This window comes from Austrofundulus limnaeus, unplaced genomic scaffold (genome assembly GCF_001266775.1).
Source record: "Austrofundulus limnaeus strain Quisiro unplaced genomic scaffold, Austrofundulus_limnaeus-1.0 Scaffold1456, whole genome shotgun sequence".
Taxonomy (NCBI): Eukaryota; Metazoa; Chordata; class Actinopteri; order Cyprinodontiformes; family Rivulidae; genus Austrofundulus; species Austrofundulus limnaeus.
In genome coordinates this window covers 32,821-47,291 of record NW_013953858.1, presented here as the reverse complement: position 1 = coordinate 47,291, position 14,471 = coordinate 32,821, and the positions used below count along the sequence as shown (strand labels likewise).

The 14,471-nt window shown below is 40.9% G+C and overlaps 2 protein-coding genes across 2 annotated transcripts in view; both read left to right on the top strand.

The window, feature by feature from the left end:
• The window catches only part of LOC106535454 (methionine aminopeptidase 2), a gene marked incomplete at its 5' end in the record, with an annotated part of 4,848 nt that extends 3,438 nt beyond the window's left edge, over positions 1-1,410 (top strand). Inside the window, 3 exon segments of the mRNA XM_014032459.1 lie at positions 160-263; positions 352-467; positions 547-1,410. Of these exon segments, the coding sequence (XP_013887913.1) occupies positions 160-263; positions 352-467; positions 547-799 (473 nt within the window).
• Positions 1,411-2,659: 1,249 nt separating this feature from the next.
• The window catches only part of wdr19 (WD repeat domain 19), a 15,563-nt gene continuing 3,751 nt past the window's right edge, over positions 2,660-14,471 (top strand). The window contains exons 1-29 of the mRNA XM_014032458.1: positions 2,660-2,751; positions 3,709-3,800; positions 3,920-3,985; positions 4,083-4,208; positions 4,335-4,453; positions 4,558-4,673; positions 4,876-4,956; positions 6,299-6,411; positions 6,498-6,671; positions 6,757-6,827; positions 6,900-7,072; positions 8,822-8,921; positions 9,042-9,148; positions 9,215-9,331; positions 9,709-9,864; positions 10,002-10,149; positions 10,259-10,472; positions 10,776-10,935; positions 11,024-11,134; positions 11,260-11,369; positions 11,444-11,501; positions 12,584-12,724; positions 12,828-12,910; positions 12,996-13,079; positions 13,162-13,308; positions 13,445-13,569; positions 13,699-13,808; positions 13,896-13,964; positions 14,046-14,123. Of these exons, the coding sequence (XP_013887912.1) occupies positions 2,746-2,751; positions 3,709-3,800; positions 3,920-3,985; positions 4,083-4,208; positions 4,335-4,453; positions 4,558-4,673; positions 4,876-4,956; positions 6,299-6,411; positions 6,498-6,671; positions 6,757-6,827; positions 6,900-7,072; positions 8,822-8,921; positions 9,042-9,148; positions 9,215-9,331; positions 9,709-9,864; positions 10,002-10,149; positions 10,259-10,472; positions 10,776-10,935; positions 11,024-11,134; positions 11,260-11,369; positions 11,444-11,501; positions 12,584-12,724; positions 12,828-12,910; positions 12,996-13,079; positions 13,162-13,308; positions 13,445-13,569; positions 13,699-13,808; positions 13,896-13,964; positions 14,046-14,123 (3,255 nt within the window). The 5' untranslated portion in view covers positions 2,660-2,745. The remainder of the gene's footprint in view (positions 2,752-3,708; positions 3,801-3,919; positions 3,986-4,082; positions 4,209-4,334; positions 4,454-4,557; positions 4,674-4,875; positions 4,957-6,298; positions 6,412-6,497; positions 6,672-6,756; positions 6,828-6,899; positions 7,073-8,821; positions 8,922-9,041; positions 9,149-9,214; positions 9,332-9,708; positions 9,865-10,001; positions 10,150-10,258; positions 10,473-10,775; positions 10,936-11,023; positions 11,135-11,259; positions 11,370-11,443; positions 11,502-12,583; positions 12,725-12,827; positions 12,911-12,995; positions 13,080-13,161; positions 13,309-13,444; positions 13,570-13,698; positions 13,809-13,895; positions 13,965-14,045; positions 14,124-14,471) is intronic.

The following is a 14,471-nucleotide window of genomic DNA, read 5'->3' as shown; positions in this document are numbered from 1 at the left end:
ACCTTATACATAACCAGTAGAATATTATAATCAACCAAATTAAAGAACTTCAATATTTTCAATTAATAAAATAATAAATTTGATGGGTGACGACAATGTTTTACAGTAATAATTCTCCCAGCTCTTTACTGTTTTATCATAAACTGTTTTTTGTTCCAGTGAAGCCAATCCGAAACCTGAACGGTCACTCCATCGGTCAGTACCGGATACACGCTGGGAAGACGGTGCCCATCGTGAAAGGAGGGGAAGCAACAAAAATGGAGGTGATTTAACGTCCTGTGTAGTTTCAGCTTGTTTCAGTTCTAATCTTGTTTGTTTACACACCTCCCTGCTGATGCTGGTTCCCTTCAGGAGGGGGAGGTTTACGCCATCGAGACGTTCGGCAGCACAGGCAAAGGCGTGGTCCACGACGACATGGAGTGCTCTCACTACATGAAGAACTTCGACGTGGGCCACGTCCCCATCAGGTGAGACCGGCCCCGCCCTGCGCGACCGCAGAGCTTTTCCTCCAGTCAGCGATGAAATGTACAAACCTCGTCCCTCCAGGCTGCCCCGAGCGAAGCACCTGCTGAACGTCATCAACGAGAACTTCGGCACGCTGGCGTTCTGCCGCCGCTGGCTGGACCGCCTCGGCGAGAGCAAGTACCTGATGGCCCTGAAGAACCTGTGCGACCTGGGCATCGTGGACCCCTACCCCCCGCTCTGCGACACCAAAGGCTGCTACACCGCTCAGTTCGAGCACACCATCCTGCTCAGGCCCACCTGCAAGGAGGTGGTGAGCCGAGGAGACGACTACTGACCCGGCCCCTCCTCCACAAAACCGGAKGCTTTCGACCTTCACACACCTCAACACACGCCACGCCCTTCCAGAAAGAGATTCTGAAAATGAGGGGGGGTTCTCAGAGCAGCAGCAAAGAATAACAAACGTAGTTTATCTACAATACACTCAATACAAGACAGGAGGAGCTTTAGAGTTTTTTATCAACTACAGATAAAGTTTTTGGATCTTATTTAGTAAACAAAAGAAAAAAACACACAAAAATGTTAGRTAATGTATTGAAGCTGTCGCAGAATTCGGTGCGACTCAGTATTTAAACAGAATGTGAGCATGGGAAATGTTTTATTTCCTCCGTTTCAGTTTGTCTGACTCCACTCTGAGCCTGGAGGGTTTCCAGATCAGTCAAAGCTTTATGTTCATGCAGACCCATACCTGCAGCTGTGTGTCCGGCTTCTGGCTCTGCGGGAGGGAACTCTGCACTCTGGTCCTCCAAACGTTCTGTGATATTTGTGTAATATCTCTGAAGCGGCCGCTGTTTGTTCCCTGTTCAAACGCTTCACCTGGAACGCGCCCTGAAAAAGGTTTTGTAAGAAAAGAAAACAGATAATTAAAATAATTTTTGGCTCATTTTAGATTGTTTCTTCTCTGARGTCTCCTTTTTTATTATTATTATATTATTTTTTTGCAACAAATATCGGTTTCCTGTTAAATATAGAGGAGGCCATAATTTGGGATTAAAGCTGGAGATGAAGGATGAGTTTTGTTACAGTTTGTCAGACTCCCCAAGTCACCACGATGTGCTCACTGCTGCCCTCGTGTGGCCAAAAGTTAACTTGCTGTTACTGTACAAAAGTGCACAAGTTACTGATAAAAGAAGACAGCAGATGGTTTGAGWGGGGAATAAAATTGACAAACAGAGGAGGATGTCTCAGATTTCTGAACCCACAATGTGACCAAAACATCTGTAATCCTAAGACTCCACTGTGAGAGGGGTGAGTTTACTCTACAGAGCACCGTAGAACTCCAGTTTATTAATAAAAAACCCTTTTGATGAGAAACAAAGCGTCTTCAACTCTAATATTATTTGACTTGTATATTTCAAATTAATTATTTATGTTCTGGCACGTGATTTCCAGACAGGTTGGTTTGTTGAAAACAAATTYCTGTTTTGTYTTTACAGATGTACAGCTCCACAGCAGGCCTGTTTGTGCAGTTTACACATGTTCTACACATGTTCTAACAGCTGCAGCATCAAAACAAGAACCTCTGGGATCACCTTTCACCTGTAAGCTCTGTGACAACAATACGACTGTAATTAGGATAACCAGTAGTTATATTTTGGATCTGTGCACAATACAGGTCATGATAATTAGGAACAGTGGGGTTGTGTGAGATGATGAAACTGATTCATGGCTTTTTAGAAAAWTTTCCTACAATTTGTCGTTTTAGGAGAGATTAAAAGATTAAAAAAGTTGATGTTGCAAATGTTTGAAACGACTAACCAGCTTTACTGATTTCTGACGTTTTGTTGACACACTAATTCACTCTGACATAGAGTATTGATTGAGCAGTCTTTCATAGTTAAGACGTGACTTATCACATGAATGTCACAACAATAAATAAAAAAAAAGCAGGTAAAAGTTTATGACGGTTCACTTTTTATAGTTTCTCACTTTGCTGTTTTTTTAATAGACACGAATTTYTTAAGTTTATCTCTCATCACAAAGTGTTAGAAAAACAGAAACAATGATCAGTGCTTTTCTAAGAAAAAAAAACTTGTTTAATCCGAAGTAGGAAGTGTTCCCATGGCAATGCAGTGTCGGCACCTCATTGGCTACTTTCAGTTGCCATGACATCGGCGGCGCAGCAGCTTCYGAGAAAGGCATTGTGGGAAAAAAACAGCGCTTATGTCGAAGGTGTTTGTTTTGAGAAGAATTGCGTCCTTTATTTGAACAAASGACATCAAAATGAAGGTTAGTACCCAAAGAAGCACTAATAAAGCGCATTATCTTTGTGATTTTATGCGTTTTAYCTTGAGTTTGATGACGTAATAAGTTTAACGAGTTTTAGCGCGRAGCCTCTCGTGCTCTGATTAGTTATTTTAGCTAACATTCTGGATGTTTACTTGTCTTTAGCTGTTTTCATTTTTCTTCTYCTCTATAACTAAATAATAGACTTAATGTCAAGGACCTAATGTGTCACTGTTGTTAGCAGTCTTCCTGGTTGTAATGTCACAGTTTTAACTAGTTTTTAAGCCTTATAGTTATGGTAAACAATTAAGTTTGCATCTGAGGGCGTAATATTCATAGTAATTATTATTATTTAGCCCTATCGGGTCCTAAAACATGGTAAATGGCTCCTCAGATAAGCAGCTCGTTGTCATTTATTTAACACAAAACTTAACCAAKATGCAAAAGCAGTAATACATCCTGGGATTTAATAGTTAGAAGCTCTGTGAGCTGCAACAATGTGTCTTATCCATTTGTCTTATAGTTGTGGAGGAAGTTATGTAGCTTATTTTTTTCATGTAGGTGGGATTATTTATGCACAGTTCTGTTTTAAATGGGACACARCTTGATTCTTCTCTTCAGCTGTTTACATGTTTGGGATTATTGTTTCATTGCATGAACCAGATTTGGCCAAACTTTAGCTGTGAGATGACATCCCAGTTTGATATATAAAATCATATGCTGAACAGTGGCTAAACTACTACTAATTTATTTATAAAGCACGTTAAAACAACCACAGCTGCAGCCAAGTGCTGTACAAATAAAATCAAAACATGAAAAACACAAAACAAAGATTAAAAAGAATGAAATAGGAGTAAAACTAAAAACAAGTCTTAGGCTGTGCCAAAAGCCAGGGAGTATAAATGTGTTTTACACAAGTTTTAAAAGAAGAAAACCTGAAAGCTGTCTTTATTTCCACAGAGTGTTTTTACCCTTGCTGACAAAGCCTGGGCGGGTTCYTGCCTTCTGTATAAATGGCAGAAAAGCCTGGGAAATTACATTGCTGTTGCTGGGTGAGTATCTGTTGGGTTAAAGCCCAGGTTCTTTAAATAAATGTGAGGATATGTCTCTTAATGCAAGATTAACATCACAATGATAATTCTAAACTTGAACTGGGTTTCATATCGTACAGACAGGACAACACGGTGAAAATATTTGACCGGCATGGACAGAAAAGGACTGAACTCAACCTTCCAGGGTAAGTGTGAGAAGATCTTTAGAACCTTACTTTGGTCCTCGTCAAAGTTTCCCAAATTTTTCACATTTTGTTCATTTCCTATTCTCGCACTCTTTAGCCGCTGRCTTGGAATGGATTGGGATAAGGATGGCGACATTTTGGCTGTGATAGCAGCAAAGTCCAGCTCCATCTACCTGTGGGATGCCAGCGTCGATAAAACATCACAGATAGACAGCGGCATGAGGTACGACAAGCATGCTAGAAGGAAGTGAGAGGGTTAGCAACGAGTAAACGATGTCACAGATTCACTGATAGTGACTTTGTGTTGATAATTTTTGTACTCTAGATTAATTGCTGTTGTTTGTTTCAGCAAAGATCAGATGACCTTCATCTTGTGGTCTAAAACTGGGCCCCTGTTGGCMGTTGGAACGGCGAAAGGAAACCTGCTGATTTACAATCGGCAGACCTCACGCAAGATCCCTGTACTGGGTAATACACACACCAAATAAACATCTTTGATGGTCTGTTAGTGRTTGTTATGCTTTATTTTAATATCTTTTTTACACTTCATTTCCTCTTATTCACTGCTTTAGGTAAACACACCAAGAAAATCACCTGTGGCTGCTGGAGTTCTCAGAATCTACTGGCTCTGGGAAGTGATGACAACACTCTTAGCATTAGCAACCACGAGGGAGACACAATCAGACAGGTAAGCAAACTAAAACTCTCTCTGTGTGAGTGTGTGTGTGTGTTTGTGTATAAGAGCACACTTAACACAAGATCTTTCAAGACAACTGTGTTAACGTGTTCATGAAATGTCAGAAGGTGCATTAWTGTTGCATTATGACTGGAAGACAGGAAAAGAGCTGAAAATGAACATCTTGTTCATCCTTCTGTTTTTTTTTTTTCAGAGAGCTCTTAGAGGTGAACCTACAGAAATTTACTTTTCTGTGATGAAGACAGATGAAAGGTCCTCTCAAGGGGAGGGCACWGTAAGTTTTTCCTGCGTGACATTATGAGTAACATTTTCTAAAATATAGGATGATCTATGGTTTACTGTGGCAAATGTTGGAGATTAGTTGTAATGAAAAATAATATTAATACTTACAGAATTTTTTCTAAAATGCATTTTCCCACAAAAAACACTTTCACCTCCATATAATACACTCTTGGTGGTTTCTTTAATCTCAAAATTAAACTTCAATCTTATACTTTTTTGTTTATTTCATTACTGTCAATTATTTTTTAGATTTCACTCATATATTTTTAATTTTGGCACTTTTTATTATTATTTGGATCTGATGGATTCTTGTAGACACAAATTATCCATAACATGTYGAGCTTTGAGAGGTAAAGTTTGAAACCTACATAAAATTTGTATACATATTTATTTATAGGAGGTACTTAGATGTAAGCAGGCTCATGCAAGAACCGTTCGTACGCACAGATTTGTTCTTAAGTTGTGCGTACGAGTGATTTAGGAGAATTTGTGGCATTCACCAATTTTCTCGTATTTTAAGACTTTTCAGATATGAACAAAATTGACGAACGGTCCAGACCTGTCATATCTTTTACATGCAGTCAGTTTGCTGTTATCCAGACTGATTTTCTTCATTAATAACTTTATATTTCATATTTATATATATTTGTATTTCATTTTTTGGGGTAGCGGTGCGCAACTGCTCTTCTTCTGAATAAATCAAAACTATGTAACACAGTTGTTTACATTTAGATTAAAAATATTTGACCAAAGGAGACCTAGAGAGAGATGAATATGATTTAGATTTTCATTTCTGTGACTGTATACGACCCACAGGAGACACGACATTAATAGCACATTTCATTCCTTGGCTTTAGCAGTTCCTTTAATTCCACAGCTGACGCTGCTAAAAATGACAAAAAAAAATTCTGGATCTCTAACAGCAGGACTTCAATCTCTGAACTCGTAAAGTTATTCTTCTTTTTTACTTTGCGATGTCGTTTATGAATGGACACTTCCTGGTATGTGGGGCAGGAAACATAGCCTTATATGGTGTTTTTGGGGTGGTAATTATGCTAATCTCCTCTCCCGTGCACGAGCACCTGATACATTCATCAGTTTACGCTCCTCATTTACACACTTCTCCTGAAGAGTTTGTTGAATCTGATGTGACATGTTCGTACAAACTCTTCATACGAACAAAAGTAAGAGATTTTAGGATAAGAATACGAACATGTTCTTGCATGAGGCCCAATATGTTTTTAAAAAGCTTTACAATATCAAGAGCTCAGATTTAATATTTACATGTGACTTTGACATAACTGTGTACAATGTTGTGATCACTGAATCTTCAGGTGAGTGTGTCCATGGACAAGAAAATACTGATGCTTTTCAATCTCAATGACCCTCAAAACCCAGTCGAGTTGGCCTTTGAGCAGCACTATGGAAACATTGTGTCCTATCGCTGGTACTGTTCACTCTCTCACAGCTTAATACGGGGTTAAAGAGGAGGTTTCTTTGCTATAAACTGTTCCTTTCTTTCTGCCTGTCCAGGTACGGTGATGGTTATATACTTATCGGCTTCTCCCACGGGTACTTCGTGGTTATTTCCACTCACATCAGTGAAATTGGATATGAACTCCATCAGGCTCGCAACCATAAAGGTAGTCTGACGAGTGTGGCCATCTCGCCTGCACTAAACAAAGCTGCTTCCTGTGGAGAKAACAGGTACACAAATGTTCACACAGACTGCTTTTTGTTTTCTTTGTTGCTAWAGGTTTAAAAACGAAACATATTTTTGGTTTTGCTGCAGCATAAAGATCCATGATTTGTCTAACCTCAGTGATATCTGTGACATAATTCAGCTGGATGATGAGACTAAAGGTGACACTATTTCTTGAGTTGTTTTGTAAGGTTGTTTGGAATACGTTACCTACTTCTCCGTCTCTCCTGCAGGTCTGGATCAGTTGAACTGGACGGACGACGGACAGCTGTTGGCGGTTTCCACACAAAAAGGGACAATTCACGTCTTCTTGACCAAGCTACCCATGCTCGGGGACAGCTTTGGTACCCGGATGGCCTATCTCACATCCCTGCTGGAGGTCACGGTCTCCAACCAGGTGGAGGGGGTGAGAACACATCCATCTGCACATGATACAGGGTTCCTGCAGATCCTTAAAAAGTCCTTAAAAAAGGCCTTAAAAAGGCATTGAATTCATCAYTCCTAAAATAAGACCTTAATTAGCCTTAAAATGTCTTAAACCAATCTTTCAGAGGTCTTAAAAATGTTAAAACGTGGTAGGATGATTGTAATTTGTATCAAATATTAAAATAATTGGTAACTTTTTAATTTTTTTAAATAATTTACAGATTTCCTCTCACAGCTTGTTTTGTTTTTAAAAAAAGTTTGGCTAAAATTGTGAACTGGGTTTTTTCCATTTGTGTTTATTGTGAAGTTGGTCTTAAACTTCATTTCAAGTGGCATTAATTAGATCTTAAAAAATCTTAAATTTTACTCACCGTTAGCTATAGGAACCCTGTAATAACAGAAGAGTTTAATATTTAGAGATGAAAGTTTGGAGGGYTTGATTCACTTTTCTAATTTTTGTAAAGATCTGGGGTCAGATTTATAAAGGATTGCATGGAAACCACACTAAAAGTGAACGTACGGCCAAAAGGTGAAAATGGCGTACGCTAAAAATAATTCAGATTTATAAAACCATACGTACGCATGTTTCTGCGCACCTTTCCTTTATAGATCACAGCTTCACCTCAGAGTTTGCGCTCAAGGTCACACCTCAGGTTCTGTCCTCTACACGCCCACACTCAGCCATAAACAGTCAGTGTAAAGTACCTCATGAATGTTAAGATGTATTTAAATGTCTGCTGATCAGTGTCAAAAAAGGCGATTGACTCAGACGCTCTGTTGTATGTCTGGAGGATGACAGGTGCTGACTGACAGCTGCTCATGTGAACAGATTGTCTGTAATTGACGCAGATTTTCCCTCATTTTTCAAATTTACAGATGTTTAGAGTAATCTAATGATTTTTTCCCAAAACTCAGCTGCAAATTAATTTTCTGTCAGAGCCTGCAGGATGATAAAAACAATAAATACAATTAAATAAGTCAGATAAAGTTTGAAACAAGTTCACCGCTCTTCTCCCCCGTCCTCCTCCTGCCTGCTCTGTTATCTGCAGCTGACCGTCTCCTCACCCCCTCACATCCTCACTGCCTTGTGCGCACGTGAGAAATACGGACTTTAAAAAGTGAACTTTTTACAACATCCACACTGGTGAGGGGTGCCCTGCAAGTACCCAAAGCATTGCTTTTGCTGTTGTGCTGTTGAAATGTCTCTTTTTGGGGACGGGTCTGTGGGTCAGGGTCGTCTGAGGAGGAAGGAGATGGATGGAGATGTCTCAACTTTTATTTAAGATTTAAGTTTTTTTATTTCAAAGGTCCTCATGGCTCAGCAGCAGAGGCATAAATATTACTGTTAAGAAAGCTGATGATAAAGTTGAATAAAAATCTAAGTCTGATTATGAAGGTAAATTAAATATCTGACAGTGATCATTACACAGTGTGGCTCTAATTCCTCACTTCACCATCTGTGTCGCAGTTTCACGTCTCCAAAATGAGCGTACGCATGGGTCAGAGCTGGCACATTTTCACGTCAAGTTTGGATTTTATAAATCACAACCTTGGAGTGAAAAGTGGCGTACGCAAGTTTCTGGTCTCGTTTTGTGCGTACGCAAGTTTTATAAATCCAACCCTTGACCTGTTGATTCAAAGTTTGCCATATTATTTTTATCTGTTCAGCATATTTTTTCTTTTTGTGATGACTAYATTGAATAATAAATCCTTTTTTTGGGTTTGTCAGGAGAGTCCTGTGGCCGTGCAGGTGGAGGTAGAGCCCACGTTTGTCGCAGTGGGACCGTACCATGTGGCAGTAGGGATGAACAACATAGCCTGGTTCTACGGTAGATAAAATAAATTGTGTGTCTGAAAAATTGATAAGTGGCAGCTGCGTGTAAATTCTTTACAGAGTGAGTGAATGTCAGGACTGTCAGATCACAGAAAACCTTTTGTGTTTCACCCAGGTTTAAAAAAGATAAAAGAGGTTGAATATRTGGGGACAATAGCCAGCATGTGTCTTAACGCAGACTACGCAGCAGCTCTGTTTGAAGGYAAAGTGCAGCTACACATGGTGAGTCACCATGTCCTCTGGCTGTCTGAATATTGATGCATCACTGATCACTTTTTTGATATTCAGATTGAAGGGAAAGGTACGGAGGACAAGAAGGAGATGAAGCTTTTCCCGAACGAGGACAAAAAGGAGCGGATCCTTTGTCACGCTCTAACCTCTGACTTCCTTTACTACGGCACTGATGTAAGGTTAACACATCTCCTTCATCTCTGTCATTCTTCTCCAAACTGGAGGAAATCATTCAGTTTCTCATCATGCCAAATTCAATTTTCTGAAGATGTTTATGATCAAGAGTTGGAATGAATTGCTAAGAATTTTTTTTATTAAAGTTMTTTTAAAATAGCAGCATTCAGCTGTCCCTTTTATAGACTGCTTTAGCTCGTAAATGCAGTCAAATTTAACTCAATTTCTCCAAAATGTGGTCAATTAAAGAATATTTATACAACAGGTAAGATAATAATTGTTCCTAACKTTTCCACATAACCCAAGTTGACCACAACATTGTTTTCCCGGCTGCATTTTCTTGTCATGTAAGCTGTTTTTTGTTTGTTTCTCCTCAGGGGGGCAGTGTAGTGAGTGTCTTGGTGGAGGACTTGGAGGTGGTGAACAGCTACAGCCACCCAGTCGGTGTGAGAAAAGTCTTCCCCGACCCAAACGGCACATGGGTGGTCTTCATTGARGACAAGAATGGAGGCTTCCTGTTCTCCCCTGCAAACGTCAGTACACAAACGCATTTTGCTTCTTTTACACTGCACCTACACTCACCATCTCCTGGGTTGTTGAATTAAAAAACGGAGTGTAGAAACGATATGTGTGTAATGAAACAAGACTAAAAACTCTGTGTTGTTTTCAGACAACAACATCCTGCTTTGAGCTCCCCAACTTCTCTCCCACCATCACAGGAGTGCTGTGGGACAACTGGCATTCAGACAGAGGAGTGTTTGTGGCTTTCGACCATGACAAAGTCTACACTTATGCCTTGCATAAAACTACAATATATGGTGGGAAGACGCGACATCGTACTGCTGCTGGAGACGATGTAAAAGCTGCCAGCGTTGTCCTGTAACACGGAGAAAACCTGTTCTTAAATTGTGTTGTCACTCTGCTCAGGACCCCGGGTGGTGCTAGTGGGGAGCACCGCTCTCCCGTTTTCCCAAAGGCCTTTGCTCTTGTACAACGGTGAGCTGACCTGTCACACGACAAGCGGCAAAATGAGCGAAGTGTCTCTGAGCACGCACTCGTTCCTCCGTCGCTCCGCCGGCGCGTCGACAGATTCACCGCCAGAAGTCAGCAGGCAGCTCAGCCAGGCGCTCATGCTCAAACGGTCAGACTTCCTGGTTGTAAACGGTGTGCCCCTGCCGGTGTGSAAAACATTTGATCAGTTTTCAGAGCAAGATGTTTTTCTAGTTTGTAATATTAGAAAAAAATCTGGATAAATATTTCCTAAATATAACAAAATAAAGAAGAATAAATGACAGAGAGTCATGTTTGTAATGTAACGTGCAGAAAAAGCTCCTGTACTGATCCTTCACCGGAGCAGAAGCAGGTTAAAAAAAACACCTGCTGCAGTCAAAGGCAACAACTTTAAAGCTACACCAAACCTAATAAGGTAAATCTTTGTGTCCAGGTTCCACGAGGCGTGGAGTCTGTGCAGGTCTGGAGGCAGCGGCGCTGATTGGGCCGAATTAGGTAAAGCCTGTCTGGTCCACATGGAGGTGGAACTGGCTGTTCAGGCCCACCGCATGAGTGGCAACGTGGGCATGGTCCTGTCACTGCAGAGCATTCAGGTAGTAATAATAATAATAACACTTTGCTCATACAAGACGTAGCTACTTTATTTTCTAAAAAAACGCACTTTCTTATATATTTTTATAGGGCATAGAGGAGAAGAATTTACTGGCAGGACATTTGGCCATGTTTCTAGAAGAATACAACCTGGCGCAGGACCTTTACCTGTCTTCAAGCTGCCCGATAGCTGCTCTGGAGGTAGTGTTTATATATAAAAATAAAACCTATAGTTGGATCTTAGTTATTATCTTTATATTATCTACATTATGTGGGCCTGTTGAGTCTGATTTAATTAAACGCACAACATTTGTTGTGTGTATCAGATGAGAAGAGATCTCCTGCAGTGGGACAGTGCTCTGATGTTGGCCAAAAGGCTCGCAGAGGACCAGATTCCCTTCATATCCAAAGAATATGCAGTCCATCTGGAGTTTATGTAAGTGTACACAAATGTCACACACACTGTTTACACCGTTTACAAAACMTGTCTCACTCCTGTTCATTTTGCAGTGGAGATTATGTCAACGCTTTGGCACATTATGAGAAAGGCATGACTCACAGTGATAAGGTGAGTTCTGTATTTTGTTMTACAAATATTAACTTTTTCTTTCTTAAAGGAGACCAATTATGGGTCCTAGAAATTTTTATGGTATGTCTGTGGGCTATCTAGACCATGTTCATTCAATTTAATGCACAAAATAATTCTCAGATAATAAAATTTCCCATTTTCTAGTTCTGCCTGCTCTGACTTCAGTTCAGAAGAGCTGTTTACGTTAATGAGCTCTGTTGGTAACGCCCTCCAAATATCTGTTGACATTAACTCCGCCCTCCAAAGCCAGCGTTTARGTTAGCATGGCTAATAATAGCAGAAGCTCCGTTGTACAACCATATGAGACCCTGAGTCAGACCCAGAGGCAGAGTCGTGGTCGCAGCTTTTTTTTTTCTCCCCCTCCTCCTGTCGGAGCTCTGCGCTCACTCTGCATGCTGTTACCAGAGCAGGTAATTGGAGCAGTAGCAGTCAAAATACCTCAGAAACTCGAACAAATAGGCTAAACAATAAAAAAGCTAAAAGCTAAATAATAGAGGTACATGAGAAAACGTGTTCATAGCGAACAAAAATAAATAATTAAATAGTTTGTGTCCGTATTGGTCTCGAACCCTCGTCTCCTGCTCTCTGGTCTAACACTCTACCCATTACCCTATTGGAGGCTTGTTGTGAAATGAGCTGCGCATTTCACAACAACAACCGTGACGGCTTTTTATACTGAGGAGGTGGAGCCTCACCTGGGGGTTGCTAGGTGAGGGGCTGAACGCAGGATGTTGTGGGTTGTCGTACGGGTTGTGACATCACAAAATGTAGGAAGTATAAAACTTGTCATTAATATACATTAAAATACATTTACTTACAGTAAATATGCCCCTGGGTGCATTGTTTTGGGTCCTAGGACTGTTTTTTTAAAAAGTACATACCCAAAGTTGAGTAAAAAAAAACCTTTAAAAGGTGAATTTTGCATAATAGGTCCCCTTTAATAATGATATTGTTGGCATCAGACGGATCAAAAATAGCTTAAAGCCCAGTGAAAATCTCTGGCTTTAGATCGTCTCTCTCTCTCTCTCACACACCTTCCTGGTCCGTCTGTGCTGTTCCAGGAGCARGACGAGGCGTGCCAGGCTGGTGTAGCCAGGATGTCCATCAGGATGGGGAACATTCGAAGAGGTGCGGCCCAGGCTATCCAGCATCCCAGCAAAGTCCTCAAGAAGGAATGTGGAGCCATTCTGGAGAGCATGAAGGTAGAGTCACTGTACAAGAGACCAAWGAGGAGTTTCTGTCCATTCATGTCACTGGTAAAAAATAAAAAAATGATGTCATATCTGGTGCAATTTGCTRTTACAGCAATTTCCTGAAGCTGCTCAGCTCTATGAAAAGGGCCAGTATTACGACAAAGCTGCATCGGTTTACATTCGCTGCAAGAACTGGTGAGGCGCGTCAGACGTTCTTATCAGAAACGAGACTCTTCTCTCCTTTTCTGTGTAACTKCAGCTTTTATTTGTCTGTTTTCAGGGCTAAAGTGGGAGAYCTGCTCCCACACGTCTCCTCTCCAAAGATCCACCTGCAGTACGCAAAGGCCAAGGAAGCYGACGGCAAGTGGGTGCTCTGTTGTGTGTCTTTTTTTCTGCAGACCATCGTGCAGTAGGATGGTCTGAGTACTCTGTGTTTTGTGCGTCAGGTATAAGGATGCAGCTCAGGCCTATGAGAGCGCTAAAGACTGGGATAATGCAATCCGTGTGCTTCTGGATCACCTGAACAATCCAGAGGATGCGGTTCGAATCGTCAGGGAGACYCAGAGTGTTGATGGAGCTAAGATGGTGGGCAGGTAGGACAACTCTCACTGGTCTCTGCTGCTGAGATCTGACAGATCAGATATAGACTACTATATACTATTTTGATTTATAACTTCTTTAAGTTGTTTTATTCCTAGTCTTTCATTTTCTTCTTTGTTTGTCCTCAAGGTTCTTCCTGCGGCTGAACGACTACGGTTCAGCCATCCACTTCCTGGTTCTGTCTCAGTGCAACGATGAAGCTTTCCAGCTGGCGCAGCAGCACGGACAGATGGAGGTCTACGCAGACATCATCGGTCAGTCTGTGTCTGAGTTCTCAGTAGATTTTCCATTAATTCCTCTGGTGTTAGTTAACCYAGCTGTTTATTTTTGATGAAATTTTCATTTTTACGTATAATTTCATGGTGTGGGGAATTTGGCCTCAGGCTCTGAGGCGACACAGGAGGACTACCAGAGCATTGCTCTGTACTTCGAGGGAGAGAAGAAACACCTGCAGGCTGGCAGGTTCTTTCAGAAGTGTGGGCAGTACAGCAGAGTAAGAGTCTCTYATTGATTTATTGACTCATCTGCCTTTTTTATAACCAACATCGATCAACCAGCTTCTTTCCTTCTGTCATCTCAGGCACTAAAACATTTCCTCAAGTGTCCCAAATCTGAGGACAACCAGGCAATAGAGCTGGCTATTGAGACGGTGGGTGCTGAGGGCGACACACTGACTTTATTTGGACAAAGGGAAGTGTGTGTYTTTGATTGTGTGTTTGTGTGCACACAGGTGGGTCAAGCCAAGGACGACTCTTTGACCAATCAGCTGATTGAATACCTGCTGGGAGACAGTGATGGTATACCAAAGGTGTTTATTTTTATTTTTTAGTTAGTCGTACAGTAATATAGTTGTTTGTGTCTTTTTGTTTGTCAGTTAATAAAATATCTCAAACCGCTGGAAAGACTTTAGTGAAACTCGAGTAAACGTGTTTAGTAGGGTTGCAACGATTAATCGATTAATCGACGATTAATCGATTATTAAAATAATCGATGACTAATTTAATAATCGATTAATCGTTTTTTTTTTCTTTACTTTGTTTTTCTCTCCAAACTGCTTTGACACCTTCCACTGCCACATCTGCCTTTCTGTCCTTGACACACATGCACAGTAGTGGTAACTGGGGTAGGCCGGCGTGGACGTCACAAGACATTATAC